General features: G+C 46.0%; 1 protein-coding gene across 3 annotated transcripts; it reads left to right on the plus strand.

Annotated features, from left to right (window-relative positions):
- The first annotated feature begins 1,236 nt into the window (after nucleotides 1-1,236).
- MYD88 (MYD88 innate immune signal transduction adaptor) lies at nucleotides 1,237-6,438 on the plus strand. 3 transcript variants are annotated; one of them, XM_058555117.1, is made up of 6 exons: nucleotides 1,243-1,650; nucleotides 2,537-2,671; nucleotides 3,093-3,273; nucleotides 3,462-3,553; nucleotides 3,830-4,006; nucleotides 5,156-6,438. In XM_058555117.1, exons 1-5 carry the CDS (start codon nucleotides 1,299-1,301, stop codon nucleotides 3,982-3,984), a joined length of 915 nt encoding a protein of 304 aa, XP_058411100.1. In that variant the 5' UTR covers nucleotides 1,243-1,298; the 3' UTR covers nucleotides 3,985-4,006; nucleotides 5,156-6,438. The 3 variants fall into 3 exon arrangements, with proteins under 3 accessions (XP_058411109.1, XP_058411116.1, XP_058411100.1); XM_058555126.1 differs by lacking the exon at nucleotides 5,156-6,438 and having other exon boundaries at nucleotides 1,237-1,650; nucleotides 3,093-3,254; nucleotides 3,830-3,850; XM_058555133.1 differs by lacking the exon at nucleotides 5,156-6,438 and having other exon boundaries at nucleotides 1,238-1,650; nucleotides 3,093-3,282; nucleotides 3,511-3,553; nucleotides 3,830-3,850.
- The last annotated feature ends 15,747 nt before the right edge of the window (nucleotides 6,439-22,185 follow it).

Consider the following 22,185-nt stretch of genomic DNA (forward strand, 5'->3'; position numbering starts at 1 on the left):
CCGCCAACCAGGAGTTGGACTTTCCTGAAGCCCCGCCCAGAAATGAAGACGGGAAACCTTTCCACTTGCAGCCCCGCCTACTGCCAAACCAGAGGCGGCACTCTAAGAGCCATTTGGGTATCCTGAAATAAACTCCGCCACTGCCAGGAGTCCCTTCCCGTACAACCCTGCCCACTGCCCGCCAGGTGCCCCGCCCACGGCTTCTAGCATGGGAAGGAGGAGGCCCAGACTCAAATTTCTCTTTTCCCTTCCTATTCTCCGCTGTCCCTTGGATCCCAGCACCCAGGTCGAGGCACCTAAATAATTCCGAGACGCCCCAGACTCCTACCCCGAGGTGCTTGGGCTCTCCTGGGAAGTCTTTCGAGAAGACTGAGGGAATTTGGGATTCTGGGGCGGCAGGAGAACGGATTGTACAAAGGTGGTGGGATGTGACAATCTTCCTCTCTGGAGAGAGTACCACACACTTGTTTTGTACCAATTTTAGTCATTTGGGATGATTTGACCTCCCCCACTAGGCTGAGGTCTCCACCAAGGCAGTGAGCGACCCTATATCTGGGGTTTCTGCAACGTGCTTGACACTTAGTAGATGATCTATAAATACCTACCGAATGAATGAATGAACCAGAGCTCACCAGGTCAAGACTATTTTCCTCTCCCACCCACCCCCAACCCTAAAGAGCAAGGCCAGGAGCCCCCTTGACTCCTAATGCAGTGTGTTTCTCTAGACCCTGGAGAGTAGTACTGGGTTTTTCCCAGACACCAAAGGCCAAGGCGCCAGGTTATCCCCAGCCCCGAAGGGTAGGGTCGTGTCCCGCACCTTCAAAGGGCAGAGCCGTGGCATGCCTCAGACTCCAGAAGGCAGTATGCCATTTCCCACCTCCAGCTCTGAGTGTACAGCCGGGACTCCTCATACTCCTACGGGCAAGATTGTGTGTTGCCAAGAAATCCAGGTAGGGGGCAGAGCCGATGCCTCCCGCCTTGCCCCCTCTCCGCCATCCTCGAGGCTGGGACCGTATGAACCCCTCGGATCCCCAATAGAAATGATGTGACTCCACCAGATCCCAAAGAGCAAGGCCTGAAGGAGGGTCGTCATCGCCCCCGCTCGAGGACAGGTCCCCGAGACCCCAAGGGCAAGGGTGGGGCGCCCCCACCTCCGCACATCTGCTGGGACTCCAGATTGTAGGGCAGGGCGGTGCTTCTCGGAAAGAGAAACCGGCGGGGCGGGGCAGGGCCGGGGGGAGTGGAGGATTGGCAGGAGGGGAAGGAGGAAGCGCGGTCCCGCGACGCGACTCGACAGCATGGAGGCTCCAGGGCGGCCCGCCATGGCTGCAGGAGGCCCCAGCGCGGGGTCTGCGCCCCACATCCCCTCCGCGTCCTCCCTGCCTCTGGCTGCGCTCAACGTGCGAGTGCGGCGCCGCCTGTCGCTGTTCTTGAACGTGCGGACACCGGTGGCGGCTGACTGGACCGCGCTGGCCGAGGAGATGGACTTCGAGTACTTGGAGATCCGGGGGCTGGAGACGCGCCCCGACCCCACCGGCAGCCTGCTGGACGAGTGGCAGGGACGCCCCGGCGCTTCCGTGGGCCGCCTGCTCGAGCTGCTTGCCAAGCTGGGCCGCGACGACGTGCTTGTGGAACTGGGGCCCAGCATTGGTGAGGACGCCCCCTTCCCGGCCTCATACCTGGGGTGGCGGTGGGGTGTGGGGCGTTGAGGGAGCCGACCTTCACTGACCTCAGCATCCAGTCTTCCCTGGAGAGGCTGTGGTTTCCTTCCTGGGGGGATGAGGGGAGTGCTGGAGGCAGCCCACAGAGGGGGCACCATGCGGGACCAATTCCCTCTCTCAGTACCCGGGATGACAGGAGAAAGGAGGTGAAGCCTGGAGAGGCAGAGAACGGAGGGAAACAGCTTAGGCAAAGGCTTTCATGTAGGGCCAGGAGTCAGAATCGTGGTCCTCTTGGGGGTGGGGGTGTCTGGGCTGCTTCAGGTAGAGCAACAGGGCAGGTGAGGGACTGAAAGCTAAGGGTCTTGGAAACCTCAGGTCCCTGGGACATGCACCCCTCCCTGCCACTCTCTGATATATAATACACATTCACAGGCATGAGGACAGTGACCCACGGATGGCCACACCTTGCTTGGCTGGGGCCTCTGCCCTGACTGCACATAACCACTGGGTCTCCTGAGCTCTTCTTGCTTGCCCAGCCCCCTGCTCACATCAGCCATGGATCCTAGCAGTAGATCTTGGGTTCTATTCTCAGGAGCCCTAGGAAGGGGGGCCAGGGCAAAGGGACAGAGAGAGACACAAGCCTGACCTTGATGACTTCCCAGGTGGCCAAAAGACCACTGACATCCAGTTGGGATGATCAGAGCCAGGTGGGAGCTCAACTTTTCAGAGCTGTTGAACCGTGGATGGCACCGGTGGGCTGGAGAAGCCCTGGAGCACAACATGGCTAGGGAGGTGGGACAGGGGCTGGATCCTGACTGTGAGTAAAGGCGTGGAGCACCCCTGGGGAACCTACCACACTTGCCTCTTTCCCACAGAGGAGGACTGCCAAAAGTATATCCTGAAGCAGCAGCAGCAGGAGTCTGAGAAGCCCTTACAGGTGGCCGCAGTAGACAGCAGCGTCCCACGGACGGCAGAGCTGGCAGGCATCACCACGCTAGATGACCCCCTGGGTAAGGGCCCAATACTGCTCCCCTGGGCCAGGTGGGACAGGTGGCCCACAGGACATTGTGGTATTAAGAGTATAGATGGTGAAAGCAGATGGGCTATGGCACCTTGGGCAAGTCAATCTCTCTGAGCCACAGTTTCCTCACCTCAGAAATGGCAATAATGATAGTCCTATGTCTGGGCTGGTGTAAGACTCTCATGAAATGATGTGTCTATCTCATGGTCAACCCAGGGCTTGGCCTGGGGCAGGAAGCGGGGTAGGCACTCATCTTTCTTCTCCCGGAAAGGGCACTTTCTCTGAATAGTGTCATCCCAGGATTGGTATAGGGTCCAGGACTCGGGTCGCCTAGGTTGGGGGCTCCTGGCTGGCCTCCACCCCAGTCTTTCCATAGAGCTCTGACCACCATCCTTGTGCTCTGCACCCAGGGCAAATGCCCGAGCGTTTTGATGCCTTCATCTGCTACTGCCCCAGCGATATCCAGTTTGTGCAGGAGATGATCCGGCAGCTGGAGCAGACAAACTATCGACTGAAGTTGTGTGTGTCTGACCGTGATGTCCTGCCTGGCACCTGTGTCTGGTCCATCGCCAGTGAACTCATTGAGAAGAGGTTGGCTAAGTGGCTAGGGGGTGAGTGGGTGGGTGCACAAAGCCTTGCCCAGGGATCCAAATGCTGGGATTCTCCCAGCTGGGCCCTGTCTAGCGTGGGCCCACTGGGCTCCTCCAGAGACCGTCTCCTGGGGGTATGCTGAACTAGGTCACCACAGTGCCTGCAGCCTGCCCACTCTTCTCCCCTAGGTGCCGCCGGATGGTGGTGGTTGTCTCTGATGATTACTTGCAAAGCAAGGAATGTGACTTCCAGACTAAGTTTGCGCTCAGCCTCTCTCCAGGTAAGCTCAGCCCTGCCCTTGCCACAGAGAAGTGGGTGGCTGGAGCATCAGGATGTTAGCCTTCTCTCACCAAGGGCCATGGATACAGCACCAAGAAACTCCTTTGGATCTCTGCAGCCCTGAGGGTGTGTGCACATGAATGCCCTTTGTGTGGGTGAATGTGTGCTGGGGGTGTTCAGTTGGGGGAGGGCTATTGTTAACCCCTGGGATGGGGACTGGTCCCACCCCACCGTGAGGCGAGGGCCTGGTGCCATCTCTGCACCCCTTGGCTTGCAGGTGCCCATGAGAAGCGACTGATCCCCATCAAGTACAAGGCAATGAAGAAAGAGTTCCCCAGCATCCTACGGTTCATCACTGTCTGTGACTATACCAACCCCTGCACCAAGTCCTGGTTCTGGACTCGCCTCGCCAAGGCTCTGTCCCTGCCCTGAAGACTGCCCTGGGACCCTGGGTGTGCGTGCGTCTGTCTGCCTGTACATGTACTTCTGCCCCTGCCTCCTCCTGCAGTTGTAGGGGAATCCGTGCTCCACTTACCTCTCAATGCCTGGAGATGCCAACTCCACAGACACATCTGCAGCCACTATACATATCTGGACATCACATCTCATGTCCTGCATGGAACCAGTGGCTGCAAGTGTCATGTCCACTTCCTGGGTTACCAGCCAGGACAGTGAAAACCAGAGCCAGCTGGGACTAAGAGAAGGACCAGCAGAGCCAGCTCTGACCTGTCCACACATCTTAGGCCTCAGTTTCTCCACCTGAGAACTAAGTAGGGTGGGGAGAACAGGCAGTAGCTGTGTTCAAATCACTGTAGGAAACGGTGAAGCATTGTTCTGGGTCTCCTGAGGGAGAGAAATCTTGGCTGAGAGAGAGCTGCCCACAGCACTGCCAGGGCAGCTGCTTCCACAATGGTGCCTACTGATACTTCAGGGCCTAGTTGCCCACCTCATATCCCACTTCCTCCGCCTGCCCCACAGGGCAGATGGGGAAGCAGGCTGGCCCAAAACATGGAGATCCCACCTTGAGCCTGATTCCCCAATAGGTCTACCTCTTATCTGCCTTTTTGACTTCTCCCAGCCTCTGCCCACCTTCAGTGTGACAAGTCCCCAAGATACCAGCCTGAGTGTCTGGGGCTGCTTTTCACTTCCACCTTTTGAAATACCTATGGTCACGCTCTCAACTCTGCCCAGCATGAGAAGGGATCCCAACCTCCAGCATATCCATCAAGTTTGGGTTCTGGGGCTGGGTCACCACGGCACTGTAAGCAGGAAACCTTCCTCCCTGGGCCACCCAGAGAGCTTTCCCACCAACCTTCTGTACCTTGATTGCCTTACAAAGTTGTTTGCTGGGACCAGTTTACAAACAGTGACCACACAACAGCCTCCTGCCCCAAAGCTTGTGGGCACATGGATACATACAAACTCACAGAGACACATATCTGCATGCATACATACATACACGCAGCACCTTCATGCACATATTTCCTTGGGTACAGCTTCCAGGAACGGCTGGGTGGGACAGTCCCCCCATCAAGGGGGCCTAATCCTGGACAAAGATGGGACACTCTTGTATTCCTTTTCTCTTTTTCTTCATTTAAACCAGACTCTGGAAAGGACCCAATATGCCAGCATTTACACCTTCAGTGGAGCACAGAGCAAGAAGAGAGCTGCTTGAATTCACACAGCAAGTTAGCTGCAGACACAGCTGTTTCCCTCCCTGGCGGATTTGTACATTAGTCACCCTCAAGCTCTCCTTTGAGAAGAAAATGTCATGGTCTCAGGTCTCTGTCCCAGGGGAGACCCAGACCCTAAATCTAATAGAAAATGGGTGTCTTCTCTGCTCCACCGCTAGCGGTACCTTGGTGGGGGCAAGGTACCTTTCCTCAGGGTCTTGGAGGGACTGGAGGCCCCTCTCTGCATGATCTTGATGAAGCACTTAGCTACTGTGTACCTATCCCCACTTTGATATTGGGAAGTATTTTAAAACAATTTCAGGAAAGTATCTTTCACACCTGTTTTGTATGCATTGTGAGAATTTCAAAAAGAGCTGAGAAATGCCTATGTCATTTCTCCTTCCATATCCTGGGTTTATAATAAAGAGTTCTCTACTTTGGGAACAGCACGTTTCATTTGCATCTGGGAGTCTGGAAGCAGTAAACTGGGATAAGGCTCTCCTGGGTAAGAGAAACTGACCTACTGAGTAGGTTCCAGTGGATTTGGCAGGGGCTTCCTGAAGGCTGGGCCCCCTCCCTCCTCACAGGCTCCAGGCCTCACCAGGGCTGCAGGCAAAACCAGGAATAGCAGCCTCAGTTCCAGAGGCTGGGGAAACTGCTCGCCTCCACCAAGCTTGGTCTTCCCTGGATTGTGCCATCCTCCTGGGTCTAGCCCGGACAGTGGGCATGGGCTGCTCTTCTAGGCCTCACCTCGTTCCAGCCTACAGATCTCTGGAGAACTCAGTTGTTATCAATAATGGTCATCCTTGGGCATGTCTGTGTTAATCCGATAGGTGTTGATCCATTTTTAAATAGATTGTATCACTTTTTCGCTGTTCACTCAAGAAAATTTGGAAAATATAAAGAAAAAAATTCACCCATAGTCCTAATCCTAGGGATAACTCTAGTGATCTTTTAGAGTGCCCAGAAATTATTAGCAACCGTAGCTTTTCTCTCAATGGTCTGTTAGCATGTCTTGGCTCCTGAGCCTCCTGGAGACTAGAGGCTCCCCAGCCTTACCCCTGTGCCCTCAAGGACTTCTAGGAAGGCTCCATGTATTCAGGGCAGCCATGAGGCAGGACCTTCCTCTCCAGTGTCCCCTGGGGAGCAAAGCTGCAGTGTGGTCCCAGCAATGCCCCACAGGATCTGCCCTGTGCCACCCATGGCTGGGGGGAATAGTCTTTGGATCTGCTCCTGCTCATGGGGGGGGGGTCTCTGGGTAATGCCAGTTGCATCATGGGAAAAGCCTCTGTTCTCTCAGGCCAGGCTGCTGACCTGAATGTGTTCACCTTGCCCGCATCTGATCCTCACACCCCTCCCACCTCCCTCAGCGCCACCCCCCCCCCAAGCAGGTTCCCAGACACTGAGAAAGGTTCCTCTTCTCATTTTTGGTTTAGTCCTCTAGGAACCTCTGATAGAGAAACCCTCATTTTTCAACATGGAAAATTTACTACTGAAATTACCAAAAGCAAAAGCAGGAAATTTTGGAGGGCAGCAGCAAAGTTAAAATACAAAACTACAAGTCTTCATGACAATGGACCTGGATCCTGCCACAAGTCAATGACAGTGGAAAGAAACAAGGAGAGAGATTAGTCAATAAAATATACTAATATAATGTGACTTTGTTGGATCCTGGTTCAAATAGACCAATTGTAAAAAGACATTCTTGGGTCATATATCTGACAGAGGTTAATATTCAGAATATATAGAGAACTCCTACAACTCAACAACAAGAAAACAAACAACCCAAATAAAAAATGGGCAAGGGACTTGAATAGACATTTCTCCAAAGAAGATATACAAATGACTAATAAGTGCATGAAAAGATACTCAACATCACTAATCATTAGGGAAATGCAAATTACAACCACAATGAGATATCACCTCACACCTGTCAGAATGGCTATTTTTAAAAAGACGGTAAGTGTTGGAGAGGATGTGGAGAAAAGGGAACCCTTGTACATTCCTGCTGGGAATGTAAAATGGTGTCAACAGTATGGAGATTCCTCAAAAAATTAAGAATAGAACTACCATATGATCTACCTTTTCCACTTCTGAGTATTTACCCAAAGAATACAAAAACACTAATTCAAAAAGATACATGCACCTCTATGTTCATTGCAGCATTATTCACAATAGCCAAGACTTGGAAACAACATAAGTACCCATCAAAGGATGAATGGATAAAGAAGACGTGATATATATACATATATATACAAACACACACATACACACAATGGAATACTACTCAGCCATAAAAAGATGAACTCTTGCCATTAGTAACATGGATGGACCTTGAGGGTATTATGCTAAGTGAAATAAGTCAGATGGAAAAAGCCAAACTGCATGATTGCACTCGTATGTGGAAGATAAAATAACAACAACAACAACAGCAGCAACACATAGATACAGAGAATAGACTGGTAGTTACCAGAGGGGAGGTCAGGGGGGAAGGCAAAAGGGGTAATGGGGCACCTTTGAACCATGACGGATGGCAACTAGACTTTCGGTGGTGAACACGATGTATACTATACAGAAGTCAAAATATAATGATGTACACATGAAATGAGGTAACCAATGTTACCTCAATTTAAAAAAAATGAAAAAGAAAATAGTCTCAGCAAAGAAATAGAAGAGATGAGAAGAACTAAATTGAAATTTTAGAACTGAAAAAAAAAAAAAAAGCACTGGATGGCTTCTATAGTAAAATGGAGAGAACAGAGGAAAGAATCAATAATCTTAAAGACAAAATAATAGAAATCACCCAATCTGAACAACAGAGAAAACAGACTGAAAAAAAAATTAACAAAGTCTCAGGATTTGTGAGACTATAAGAAAAGATCTAATATTTGTGTCATTGGAGTACCAAAAGGAGAGGAGGAAGAAGGTGGAGCTTAAAAAGTATTCAAATAAATATGGCTGACAATTTTCCAAATATAGCAAAGACATAAACCTTCAGATTCAAGAACCTGATCAAACCCCAAACAGAACAAACTCAAAGAAATCCATGCCAAAATACATCACAGTCAAACTTCTGAAAACTAAAGACAAAGAAAATATCTTGAAAGCAGCTAGAAAAAAATGACACCTTCCCAAAAATGGAAAAAACAATTTGAACGGTATCAGATTTTTCATCAGAAGCCATGGAGGTCACAAGGAAGTGGCACAACATTTTTCATGTGCTGAAAGAACTGTCAACTCAAAATCCTATAACCAGTGAAAATCAGGAATGAAGAGGAAATCGACATTCTCAGATGAAGAAAACCTACAAGAATTTGTCAACAGCAGACCTACCCTAAAAAATAGCTAAAGGAGGTTTTTGAAACAGAAAATAAATGATTAAAAAAGGAATATGGAACATTAAGAAGGAAGAACAAAAGAGTAAAAACATGGGTTAATACAATATGCTTTCCTTCTCCTCTTGAGTTTTCTAAATTATATCTGATGGTTTAAGCAAAAGATGAGTGGTTGTGTGCAGGATAGATTAGGGAAGTTGATAAGTGCAGTGGTAATTTCTGCTTCAAGCAACTGCACAAATGAAAAGGAGAAATGAAGTTTGCTGGCTGGGAAGAGAGACTGTGGTCTCCACGATTTCCTCTTTCCTCAAAAGATCAAAGCCCACCAGGTCCAGTCCAGTGTCCTCTGCCCTAAGCACTCATGCATTGTCTGATATGGTTCTCAATTTATGTAGAGGAAATATTTAAGACAGTTTTATTATAAATGGGGGACACTAAAGGGTCTTAAGGGGAAGAAAGGTTTCTATACCTCACTGAAACTGGTAATGTCAACACAAGTAGAATTGAGATAAGATGTACATACAATGTTATATCTAGAGCACCTACTAAATATCTATACAAAGAGATACTCTCCACACACTATAAACAAATCAAAATGAAATTCTACTCAAAATGACTAAAATTACAAAGATGGACAAGAGGTCAGTGGTTGTCAGGGTTAGGGTTAGGGATGGCTGGGGTGGGAAGGGCAGTGGGTGTGCTATAAAGAGGTAGCCCAGGGAGATCTTTAAGGTGTTAAAATAGTTCTCCATCTTGATAGCAGTGGTGGTTACACGGATCTACACATGTGATAAAATGGCAGAGAACTGTAGACACACTCTCTACCAATGTCAAGTTCCTGGTTTTGATATAGTATGACAGTAACATAAGATGTATCCATTTCGGGAAATTGTGTGAAAGATCCAGGAACTTCTCTGTGCTATTCTTGCAACTTCCTGTGAATCTATAATTATCTCAAGATAAAGTTCTTTAAAAATTTAATATGAAAATGAAGTAAAAACAAAAGCCCCTGGGTGCTTATGCAATAACTAAAGCTTAATTTTCCGTCTTTTTCCCCTCCAGCTTTACTGAGATATAAACTGGCATACAGCACTAAGTAAGTTTAAGGTGTACAGCATAATGACCTGATTTACATATATTGTAAAATGATTACCACAGTAAGCATAGTTAACACCTATCATCTCATATAGACACAAAAAAAAGAAAAAAGTTTTTTTCCCTTATGATTAGAACTCTTAGGATCTACTCTCTTAACAACTTTCAAATACACCATACAGCAGTGTTAACTATAGTCATCAAGTCATACGTTACATCTCCATTACTTATTTCTCTTATAAATGGAAGTTTGTACCTTTTGACCACCTTCATCCAATTCCCCTACCCCGACCCCCCCACCTCTGATAATCACAAATCTGATCTCTTTTTCTACGAGTTTGATTGTTTAGATTCCACATATAAGTGAGATCATATGGTATTTGTCTTTCTCTGTCTGACTTATTTCACTTAGCATAATACCCTCAAGGTCCATCTATGTTGTCAAAAATGGCAGAATTTCCTCTTTTTAACAGCTGAATAATATTCCACTGTACATGTATATACCACAATTTCTTTATCCATACATCCATAGATGGATACTTAGGTTGTTTCCATGTCTTGGCTATTGTAAATGATGCTGCAGTGAATGTGGGGGTGCAGATATCTCTTTGACATAGTGTTTTTGTTTCCTTTGGATATATATCCAGAAGGGGAATTGCTGGATCATATGGTAGTTCTATTTTAAATTTTTTGAGAAACTCCATAATGTTTTCCATAGTGGCTGTACCAATTTACAACTCAACAACAGTGAACAAGTTTTCCCTTTTTTCCACACCCTCGCCAGCATTTATCTACCATCTTGTTTTTTAAAAGGATAATTTTCATTATAAAAATGATCACTAATAATATATATTCATGTATATATAAAGGTCTAGGTATTTTCAACCAGCATGTCATTTATGTTGGGAAAACAAACCTAATTACATTTTCTGAAGACCTACTTATTATTTTGGTCCAGGTCAAAAACAAAATATAAACATAAACTAAGCAGGGCTCTGTCCTCAAGGAACTTAAAGCCTAGATGAAGAATCAAGGCACAAATACAGGGAAAACCTAAATAACTCAAGAGTTAGACAACACAGCCCTCCATAGCAGATATGCTGGCTTGTGCCAAAGGCACTGTGTCCTACCACATCTGAAGCCCGGCCTCTGTGGGCCAGAAGTCTTGAAAAGGCCTCTGGAGGCCCATAACCTTTGAAAGGTGGCAGAATTGGTGGAGTAGAGACTAGGAGGTGGAGGAGTCCCTTCAAGCAGTAAGGGACTAACTTAGAGAGAGGGGGAAAGTGAGAGGCACATTCGGGGGCTGGTAGACTGGTAGGACAAGACCCTCTGGGTTCAGTAGGGAGCACCTGGAATGCAGGCTGCAACTGAGTGCATGTGTCTGGGCAGGAAAGGACTGGTAAAACCGGAGTGTGAAGTAGATTAGTTTAGTGGTTGAGTGCAGGATAGATTAGGGAAGTTGAAACCCACGTGGTAATTTCTGCTTCAGGCAACTACATAAACAAGAATGAGAAATGAAGTGACTGCTGGCTGGGAGGAGGGACTCTGGGATCCTGGAACTTCCTCTTTCCTCACATCAAACCTCTCCGGGCCCATTCCAGTGTCCCTTATCCTAAGCATTCCTGCATCAATTCAACCTGCAATTACTTAACCCTGAGGTCATGAGGTCCTAAGGGTGGGCCAAGTCCAAGGACCCGGGAAGTAAGTCTCATGTGGTCTCTGCTATATTAGGCTCTTCTTTTTTTTAATTTTTTAAAATTTTATTGCAGTAACATTGGTTTATAACATTGTTATAAACATTGTAAATTTCAGGTGTACATCATTATATTTCTATTTCTGCATAGATTACATCATGTTCACCACCCAAATACTAATTATAATCCATCACCACACACGTGTGCCTAATCATCCCTTTCGCCCTCCTCCCTACCCTCTTCCCCTCTGGTAACCAGCAATCCAATCTCTGTCTCTACGTGTTTGTTTGTTGTTGTTTTCATCTTCTACTTATGAGTGAGATCACATGGTATTTGACCTTGTCCCTCTGACTTATTTAGCTTAGCATGATGCCCTCAATGTCCATCCATGTTGTCACAAATGGCTGGATTTCATCATTTCTTATGGCTGAGTAGTATTCCATCGCGTATATATACCACATCTTCTTTATCCATTCGTCCCTTGATGGGCACTTAGGTTGCTTCCAAGTCTTGGCTATCGTGAATAACGCTGCAATGAACACAGGGGTGCATGTATCTTTATGCATTGGTGTTTTCATGTTCTTTGGATAAATACCCACCAGTGGAATAGCTGGATCGTATGGTAGTTCTATCCTTAATTTTTTGAGAATCTCCATACTGTTTTCCATAGTGGATGCACCAGTTTGCACTCCCACCAGCAGTGTACGAGTGTTCCCCTCTCTCCACATCCTCTCCAACACTTGTTGTTTCCTGTCTTGTTAATTATAGCCATTCTGAGGGGCGTGAGGTGATATCTCATTGTAGTTTTGATTTGCATTTCCCTGACAGTTACTGATGTCGAACATCTTTTCATGTGCCTGTTGGCCATCTGTATATCTTCTTTGGAGAAATGTCTGTTAAGGTCTTTTGCCCATTTTTTAATTGGGTGTTAGTTTTTTTGTTGTTGAGATGCATGAATTCTTTATATATTTTGGAGATTAACCCCTTATCAGATGTACGGTTTGCAAATATCTTCTTCCAATTATTAGGCTGTCTTTTCATTTTGTTGATGGTTTCCTTTGCTGTGCAGATTTTTCGTTTGACATAGTCCCATTCATTTATTTTTTTCTATTGTTTCTCTTGCCTGGTCAGACATGGTACTTGAAAATATGTTGTTAAGACCAATATTGAAAAGCATACTTCCTATGTTTTCTTCTAGAAGTTTCATGGTTTCAGGTCTTACATTCAAGTCTTTAATCCATTTGGAGTTAATTTTTGTGTATGGTGTAAGGTAAGGGTCTACTTTCATTTTTTTGCACGTGGCTGTCCAGTTTTCCCAACACCATTTGTTGAAGAGACTTTCCTTTCTTCATTGTACGTTCTTCGCTCTGTTGTCAAAAATTAGCTGTTCATAGATGTGTGGCTTTATTTCTGGGCTCTTGATTCTATTCCATTGATCTGTGTGTCTGTTTTTATGCCAGTACCATGTGGTTTTGCTTACTATAGCTTTGTAGTATATTTTGAAATCAGGGAGTGTGATACCTCCAGCTTTGTTCTTTTTTTCTCAGGATTCCTTTGGCTATTTGGGGTCTTTTGTTGTTCCATGTAATTTTAGGATTCTTTGTTCTATTTCTGTGAAAAATGTTGTTGGAACTTTGAAAGGGATTGCATTGAATCTATAGATTGCTCTTGGAGGTATGGACATGTTAACTATGTTAATTCTTCCAATCCAAGAGCACGGAATATCTTTCCATTTTTTCGTGTCTTCTTCAATTTCTTCCAGCAATGTTTTATAGTTTTCAGTGTACAGATCTTTCACCTCTTCGGTTAAGTTTATTCCTAGGTATTTTATTCTTTTTGTGCAATTGCGAACGGGATTGTATTCTTAATTTCTCTTTCTGCTACATCCTTGTTAGTGTATAGAAATGCAACTGATTTTTGTATGTTGACTTCGTATCCTGCAACTTTACCATATTCACCTTTTACTTCTAAAAGTTTTTTCGTGGATTCTTTAGGGTTTTCTATATGTAAAATCATGTCCTCTGCAAATAGTGACAGTTTCACTTCTTCCTTTCCAATTCGAATCCTTTATTTCTTTTTCTTGCCTGATTGCTCTGGCTAAGACTTCAAATACTATGTTAAATAGGAGTGGTGAGGGGCCAGTCCAGTGGCACAAGGGGTAAATAGGAGCGGTGAGAGTGGGCATCCTTGTCTGATTCCTGTTCTTAGAGGAATAGCTTTCAGTTTTTCACCATTGAGGATGATATTAGCTGTGGGTTTGTCACATATGGCCTTTACTATGTTGAGATACTTTCCTTCTATAGCCATCTTATTCAGAGTTTTTATCATAAATAGATGCTGTATCTTGTCAAATGCTTTCTCTGCATCTATTGAGATGATCATGTGATTTTTACTCTTCATTTTATTAATGTGGTGTATCATGTTGATTGATTTGCAGATGTGGAACCATCCCTCCATCCCTGGAATAAATCCCACCTGATCATGGTGTATCATCTTTTTAATATATTGTTGTTTGCAATTTGCTAGTATTTTGTTGAGGATTTTTACATCAATGTTCATCAGTGATATTGACCTGTAATTTCCTTTTTTTGTGTTGTCCTTGTCTGGTTTTGGTATCAGGGTAATGTTGGCTTCATAGAATGAGTTAGGAAGCTTCATGTTTGGTAGAATTCACCAGGGAAGCCGTCTGGTCCTGGACTTTTATTTTTGGGGAGGTTTTTGATTACTGTTTCGATCTCCTTACTGCCAGCACCACCAGTCTATGGACCTGCAAAATGCCTTATCCACTGCCATGATAAGTCATATAACACTGCTTTCATCTAAGGGACACATGTTATGGCAAATAAAGTGACAGTGGTCTCACACTCTCAGAATTCCTGGTCTTTCAACATGCCCTATCATCCAGAAAGAGCTAGTTTGGCAGAACAGTGGATTGCCTTGTTTAAGTCTCAGTTTAAAGCTTTAAATCAGAAGCCAGTATATGGTGCCATCTCCCCCATGACCAGAATTGAGGGCTTTGGAAAATAAGGGGTAAAGGAAAGGGTGACTCTCCTCACTGTTACACCAAATGAACTACAAAGGAATTTTTGTGCTTCCCATCTCTGCAAACTTGGGCTCAGTGGAAGTCCTAGTGCCAAAGGGAAGCATGCTTCCATTGGGAACACAATGATGGTTCCATTCCAAACTGGAAGTGGAAACTGCCTCCTGACTGATACACATTGGGGCAGGGACTAGCTTCACTTTCTTTTTTTAGGAATAGAACGCCAGAGTTTTTTTTTTGTGTGTGTGAGGAAGATCAACCCTGAGCTAACATCCATGCTAATCCTCCTTTTTGCGCTGAGGAAGACCGGCTCTGAGTTAACATCTATTGCCAATCCTCCTCCTTTTTTCCCCTCAAAGCCCCAGTAGATAGTGTATGTCATAGTTGCACATCCTGCTAGCTGCTGTATGTGGGACGCGGCCTCAGCATGGCCAGACAAGCGGTGCGTTGGTGCGCGCCTGGGACCCGAACCCGGGCCGCCAGTAGCGGAGTGCGCGCACTTAACTGCTAAGCCACGGGGCCGGCCCTAGAACTCCAGAGTTTTAACTGGGCATATGGCCACCTTGCTAAAGACCATATTTCCCCAGAGTCCTGTGTAGATAGCGTTGGTGGATTAGATTATTGTTTATAAGACATTTACTCCTTCTCTCTTCGCCTCCCTTCATGGGAGGAATATACTTCCTGCCCATTGATGTTGGGCCTGGGTATGACTTATGTTGGCCAATGTAACATTAGCAGACAGGATCCAAGCAAAGGCATTAAATGTACTCGTGCAGTTAGGTGGGCTCAGGCTTTCACCTTGCCATTCTGACCCTGGATAGGTAAGTACAAAAGCGAGGGCTCAGGCCTGTGCCAGGTCACCAACCTTGCTCTAAGGCCACCTTCTCCACAGAGTTCCTAGTCTACATACGTGACTTACCAAGGCATATGTAGGTGGCTATTACCATGAAAGTCATTACCATGAAGAAAACATGCCCTGGTGGCAGGAGGATGAGAGATACACGGAACATATCTGAACCCAAGCTGCAGCCTGGAACCAAGCCCAGCTGAGGCCAACACAGACCAGCCAAACATCAGCTCATCTGTAGACACATGAACAAGAAATAAATGCTTACTGTTGTCTGCCAGTGATATTGTGTGGTTGGTTGTTACATAGCATTTTTGTGGCAATAGCTGAGACGCTGGGTATGACCATGAGTTTAAGTTATGGGTAAGAGGAAGTGATATGTGCAACTTTTAGTTCATGACCTTAAAAGAAAGGTGTGTACCCTCTACTTTCCCTACTCATTTCATGCTGCAGGAATATGGGGGTGCTGGTGGGAGCTAGAAGCTGCAGGTTGAGGATGGTAGATATGGGATGGGAAGGGCCTGGGACCTTGACACTATGGAGCTGAACTATCAGCCCAGGATTGCTTACATTCAGACTTTTATGTCAGGGAGATACAAATTTCTATTTTGGCTATTGTTACAGCAGGAATGCTACCATCCTAAGACAGTTTGGGTTTTCTGTCACTTGCAACCAAGAGGTTCTAACTGACAAAATGGGTTTGTTGCAAGCCCCCTGCAGTCCTCATCCAACCATAGCCCCACCATGTCCACTGATGGTCTCCTCCTTGCTCTGCCATGGGTCCTGCCCACTTTGCTGCTGAACACTGGGCCCATGGTCTGCCTTGGCTCACTAATGCTCCTGTTACAAAGGCCCCCCTTTCCTACTCCACTGCTAACTTTGAGGGTGTATCTGGCTTCACTGAAGGGCTAGCTGTAACTGGACACTTTAGATGCCTGCCCTATAGTTTAAAGCACAAAATAGAGCAAGGATGCACATTTACTCACCCTATAACTCAGACATGCAAAGACAACGTAGCTTCTTTGTTTTCTATAATCTAATCTTTCCCATAAGTCCCTGTCCTGCTCGGTGGAAAGAAGAGATTTTGGCTTGCCAGTAAACAATATATTATATTCTCTCAGTTCTAATAGTGTCTTTGGGAGTAACTCGGCCTCTCTTAAGTAAATGTTGCTTCTCAGGTCTTGTTCCCTTACCACTTTATCTTGTCAAGATGGTGTCTGGGAGTGTGGGAAAGGAGAGGCTCAAATGTGACCTCATGGTAGCCCTCGTACCGTCCTCTGATTCTGCCATGAAATACCTGGCCTGATTCCTGAGTTCCTATAATTACCTGCTGAGATGCAGTGGGCCTTATCTGGCCTTTGGAGTGTAATGCCAGCACCCAGAGCTGAAGTGCATGGGTCTTAACCATTTGCCTTCTGCCACAAAGTTCTACCTCTGCAGCCTTTTCATCCTAACGCTCTGTACAAGCCTCTACGATACCTTCTCATACCTTTGGGGCACAGGGAAGCTTCTGAACTCCTGTAGACCAAGTATAGGCTATGAAGGACTGGGCATGGTACCCCGGTTTTCATTGGCCTAGACTCTGCCTTCCATCATTGCTACATTACTGTTCCTACAGTATGTTGGACATGATGCAAAGCCAAGTGCAAGGCTTCTCCTAGTGGCTTGTAGCCTCCACCATGCCATACTTGGGGAAACAGTCCACAAGGCTCTGATGTTCTAGTGTTCTGCAGCGTTTCGCATCTGTCTTGGATGTTTCTATAGTTCCCCCCAGTCAAGATGTGGACGGGTTGGGGAGGATGGACAGGGGGATATGAGGACCCTGGAGCCTGCCAGCCTTCCCTGCTTTCCCTGGTTTCTCCTGTCGGCACGCCTGCAGGTAGGAAAACACAAGTGTTACTTTTATTTCCTCTTCCTTTTTTCCAAGGCAGTGACACTTACAGTCTGAACATTACAGGTATACAGTATAGAAGTAACACCACAATCTGAGTGAGTAAGGCATGGCTTTTGATATGAAGGCTGCAGGACAACTGTGAAATAGGGCCCTCCAAGGACAATCATAACAATGTTCAATCCCTTGAATTTTATTCTTGTTAAAAAGTTAAGACACTTCACTGGGGTGCTTTGTGCAAACATCCCAGTTGCTGGTTCTACTCTCCTGCCCTCAGGTCTGCCCACTTCTCATCTTCAAATCTTCATGGTGCAAATTCCTTCCCTACCTTTTCTATATCCAGGGGTTGTGGCCCTAAAGATCCATTCTTTTCTCCCAGGCAATTTGTGGGCACATTCATCTCCTGGCAGTACATTTTCTACAGCTTGGTTACTTAATCTAGAAGAATGCCATGTCCATGCATACACACATACTTCACCCTCCAAGGGGTCCTTGGCACTATAAATTTGCTTCCTTCCAAGGTCTTCCTGCCAGGTGAAATATTAATAACACACCATATACACCTTATGCACACATGTTAACAGGTGAAACTACCCAAGTCCACATTGACAAGACAAAGGTTTTTTCCAGCTGTGACACAGTCTGTACAGCTTTAAGTTCTGTATACTGACTAAGCGCTTGTGCAATATGCAGAGTTACTTCCTCTGTTTTCCTGCTTTCAGGCTGTCCGAAGGCTTATGAGGTGCATAAGGAGACCCGTTACAGCACCAACTATAATAGTTACCACAATGCTATCAAACTTTAATTATTTTTCTCTCTAGGATTTGGGCAGCTTAAATTCATGGGCAGGGCACTCTCTAGGACACTTTTACCTAATTCTATGTAAGTGGCCAATGTGTGCTTTACTATCCTCATGTCCAACAAATGCTCTGTGGGAGGATGGCATGGGGACATGGTGGGGGGCTAAGTGGGTTAGCACTTACCTAAGACAGACAAAGTTACCCTCAAAAGACTGAACCAGAAGAATATGATAATAGGATAACAACTTCTCTGTCTGCTGGATGGTGTGGCCACAGCTTAGACTCTGCTTGAAGGTCATGGTCCGCTGCCACTCACCAGGGAAGTAATATCAGTTCTGGGGCCCAGGTCCCTTTTGTCAATGGAAGACAATCTCCTCTTTAGGTAGACTGCCCACAGCTGTGCACATGGAGAATCGTTCATAATGTCTGTGCACTGCATTTGATAGGGCACTTTTGTCCCCATTTCTTGGTGTCCTGAAATTTCCAACTCAATGCCCAGGCAGGCAGGGGCCTCTCTAATTTTGGTAGACCTGAAATCTGAATTCACTTGTTTAGGTGGGGTGCTAAAGGCAAACAAGGCTTCACAACCCACTGAGAATCAAAGTGAAAGCCCTCATTTCCTTAACCAGATTTTGCAATAAGAAATTAGGCAGTGCTATTGGCAGCAATAATGCAGCAGCAGTACGTGTGAATGATATCATGCAGATGGTAGCTGAAACCTGTTTGTCCTGAGTAAGCAGACCTGAGTCAGAGAGACGGCAGGTACTGTTGCTCAACCTCCATTTCCATAATGCTTTCTTACTCTATTCCCATCAACTAATAAATAACAGCTATCATTTATTCAGCACTTATAACAAGCCAGGTACTGTGCTAAGCATTTCCAGGAATTTCTCCAGGCAAGTTTCTTAACCTTTCTGAGTGTGTTTTCTCATCTGTAAAACTGGCATAAAAACCTCACAAGACTATTTCACTGGCTACATGAGGTATTTATATCCCTTAGAACATTGCCTGGCACATTATAAGCACTTAAATCTAATTGTCGCTATGAAGATTTTATTGGGCTTTTTATCTTAATTTATATTATGAAACCAGGTGTTAAATTCCATGCTGTCTGAATCTATTTGGTTCCTGAATTCAGAGAGTGAGGGATACCAGGTTATCAGAAGATAAATATCGAGTATTCAGTTCTCGAGTTTAGATAGTGTGAGATATCTGTATTTTTGAATGTTTTTATAAATTACACCCACCCCTTAGAGATTCTGATACTCCTGCCTAAGGTTGAGAATTAAATGGTATATACATTTTTGCAAATTTTCCTAAAAAGGAGAAAACTGCAGCTCTTTATAAATTTCAAGATCATCATCATGCTGGCAGGGCTTAAGGTGGGTAAAACAAAAACCTAAATCCAAACCCAAAACTCCACAAAAATCCTTTAATTCCCTTCTAGTGACAGGGCATCCCCTACTCCTTCCTCATGGGTGACCCACAACCTAATTTGAAACACAGAAGATTCAGAAAAAGAGAAGCATGGGTACGTGGTAGCACAAGCTAAGCGCCCGGAAATGGTCTGGGTGAGGTGCTAAGTGTACATGACTTCCCTCAGGGCCGGAACAATCTCAGAAAAAGCATTCTGAGACGGGGGAGGGGAGGGTGGACCATCAGCTGAACCTGGCAAAGCCAGTAAGACTTTGACAGGTGGAGCAGAAGAAAAGTGGCATTCCTGGAAGAAGGAACAGCCTGAACAAAGGGGCAAAGGGAGGCACAGTGAAACCAGGTTCAAGAGAGTGTTGGAAGTCCTCTCAGCTTGAATGAAGGGGAGGGCAGATTGTGGGGTACCATAAACAATAGTACTGCCTGAGACATGAGAAACCAAACTTTAAATTATGAAATATACTTTAAAACAGCACATAAACATATAGGGACTTGTGCATCCATCATCAGGTTAAGAAACAGAACATGACCTGAATCATATAATAAGTCTTCCATATTATAAGTCTTCCATTTGCCCTACCCTGGTTGCATCCCTTTCCTTTCCCCTAGAGCTCATGACCAAATTGAATTTTTTTGTTTCCTTGCTCTTCTTAAGTATCTAACACAGAAGAGTTTATTCAATCGTGCCTACTTTTGACCTTTGTGAGTGCAGTCATACTGTATATATTCTTCTGTTACTTTGTTTCTATCGCACTGTTTTGAGATTCGAGTTATTTTACATAGCTGTAATAGGTACATTTCCACTGCTGTATAATATCCATTGTATGAATATTTTTACACTCTATTTGGGCGATATCCTTTATTTATTTAGCTATTACAAAACATGCTGATACAGGCATTCCTGTATATATTACTTGGAACATATGTATAAGAGTTTATTTAGGGTATATACTTAGGAGTGGAATTGCTGGGCTATAGCGAAAGCACAGGTTCTACTTTACTAGGTAATACCAACCTGCTTTCCAAAGAGGTTGCATCAATTGACATTTCAACTGGCAGAACATGAGAGTTTCTGTTGCTCTTTGGCCAAAACAGTATTCTCTGGCTTTTAAATTTTGCCTATCTGTTGAAAGTGAAATGGTATCTCATTATAGATTTAATTTGCATTTTTTGTTTATAGGCCCCCAAAATATTTTTGTGGAACTGATCTCAACAAATTGCTTTAAAAATTTATATTGGGGTGGGGGGAGTCAAGATGGCGGCATAGGCAGACTCTGAACTCACCTCCTCCTGTGGACACAGCCAATTTAAACTACTCGTGGAAAAATTACCCCTGAAACAGAACTGAAAACTGGATAAGAGGACCTCCGGCAACAAAGGACAATCCTAATTGAGGTAGAAGAGACAGAAACTCCCCTCTGGAGAGGAAAAATGCAGCCTTCACAAGCTGCCAGCTTCATGGCCTCCCGGGAGCAGCCCAAAAGTACGCAGCCCTCCCTGAAGGAGCCAGGCCCCGAGCTGGGGAGCGCCCCCGCTGTGAGCATTTTGTGGAACCAGCACAATCGAGACGAGTGGTATAATATCTGGCTTTGCCTGCTACTAAAACATTGGGGAGTACCCCCAGAAAAGCTGGTTCACAAAGAAATTAAAACCGGCTCTTAAAGGGCCCACGCCCAAACTCACCGTTTCAGAAAGCAAACTAAAATCACCAGAGAGAAAGGTGCACACTGCTTTGGTGAAAAGAGACTCACCTAACAGGCCCTGAGTGCATCTCGGTGAGAGGTGAGACCTCTCCAGGGACTGGGACATTGGCAGCGGCCACTGTTGTGGCCTGGTGTGGGCGTGCTGACACAGACGCCATTGGAGTTCTCCCTGAGGCCTGCTAGCCCAGGGTCTGCCCCACCTGCTAGAGCACTTGATTTAATCCAGCTCAGCCAGGGCAGGCAGCCCACCCTAGAGACTGGCCCCAACCAACAATAAGCCCTCAGGTAACTTGTGGGCCTGCATAGATTGGTGACTGGATTCTCTGCAGCCTGGCAACTGAGCCGACTTCAGTGGGGCAGGACGTGCACAAGGAGCGGATGGAGAGTGTGGGGTGGTGGTGGAGTGTGTGGGGCTCCCGCAGTGGAGAGACTAGGTCCCCTTCGGGAGGTCGGGGCACATACATGTGGCAGGACTGCGTTGACTGTGTGTGTGGACCTGTGGGCGGCAGGGCTTGTCAGCTGCAGAAGACTTGTGCTTCTCAAAGACCCACATGGGGGTTTGCCCCACCTTCCAAAGCCTGAAACAACTGGGTGCTCCTGTGCCTGAGGCAGCCCCACCCAGCTGCAATCCTCAGACAGCTGAAAAGAGACCTAAAGGCTGGAGGCTTATAGCAATTGTAAGCCCCTGAGTCTAACAACCTGCCACGCTGGGGGCCTACTCACTTAAAAGAAATACTGCAACACAAATGTGGTATTAGAACTTGCAGCCAACTGTGCTGGGGCTCCCCACACCTGATGAAGAGACTGAAGGGCCCACAACAACTACAAGCAGCTGAGCATTACAACAGCTGGACAGGAGCACAACTCAGCCTCCCTGGGCACCTACAGGGAGAGTAAACAGGCCACAACAGAAGGACACACGTAGCCCACCTAGGGGTCACCCCTGGAACATTGAGAACTGAGGGAAGCACACTGCAGGACTCCTAAGACATCACATACATAAGGTCACCTATCCAAGAGCAGGAGACGTAGCTGACCTATCTAATACGTACACACAAGCACAGGGAAAGAAGCAAAATGAAGAGGCAAAGGAATACATTCTGTGTAAGGAAACAGGACAAAAC

The sequence above is a fragment of the Diceros bicornis genome, chromosome 2 (assembly GCF_020826845.1).
Source record: "Diceros bicornis minor isolate mBicDic1 chromosome 2, mDicBic1.mat.cur, whole genome shotgun sequence".
Taxonomy (NCBI): Eukaryota; Metazoa; Chordata; class Mammalia; order Perissodactyla; family Rhinocerotidae; genus Diceros; species Diceros bicornis.

Excerpts from the sequence above, each read along its gene's own strand:
- MYD88 (XM_058555117.1), top strand. The coding sequence starts at position 1,299 with ATGGAGGCTCCAGGGCGGCCCGCCATGGCTGCAGGAGGCCCCAGCGCG. Across the intron at positions 3,274-3,461 it reads AGTGAACTCATTGAGAAGAG|GTGCCGCCGGATGGTGGTGG; the intron begins GTTGGCTAAGTG and ends CTTCTCCCCTAG. Across the intron at positions 3,554-3,829 it reads TGCGCTCAGCCTCTCTCCAG|GTGCCCATGAGAAGCGACTG; the intron begins GTAAGCTCAGCC and ends CTTGGCTTGCAG.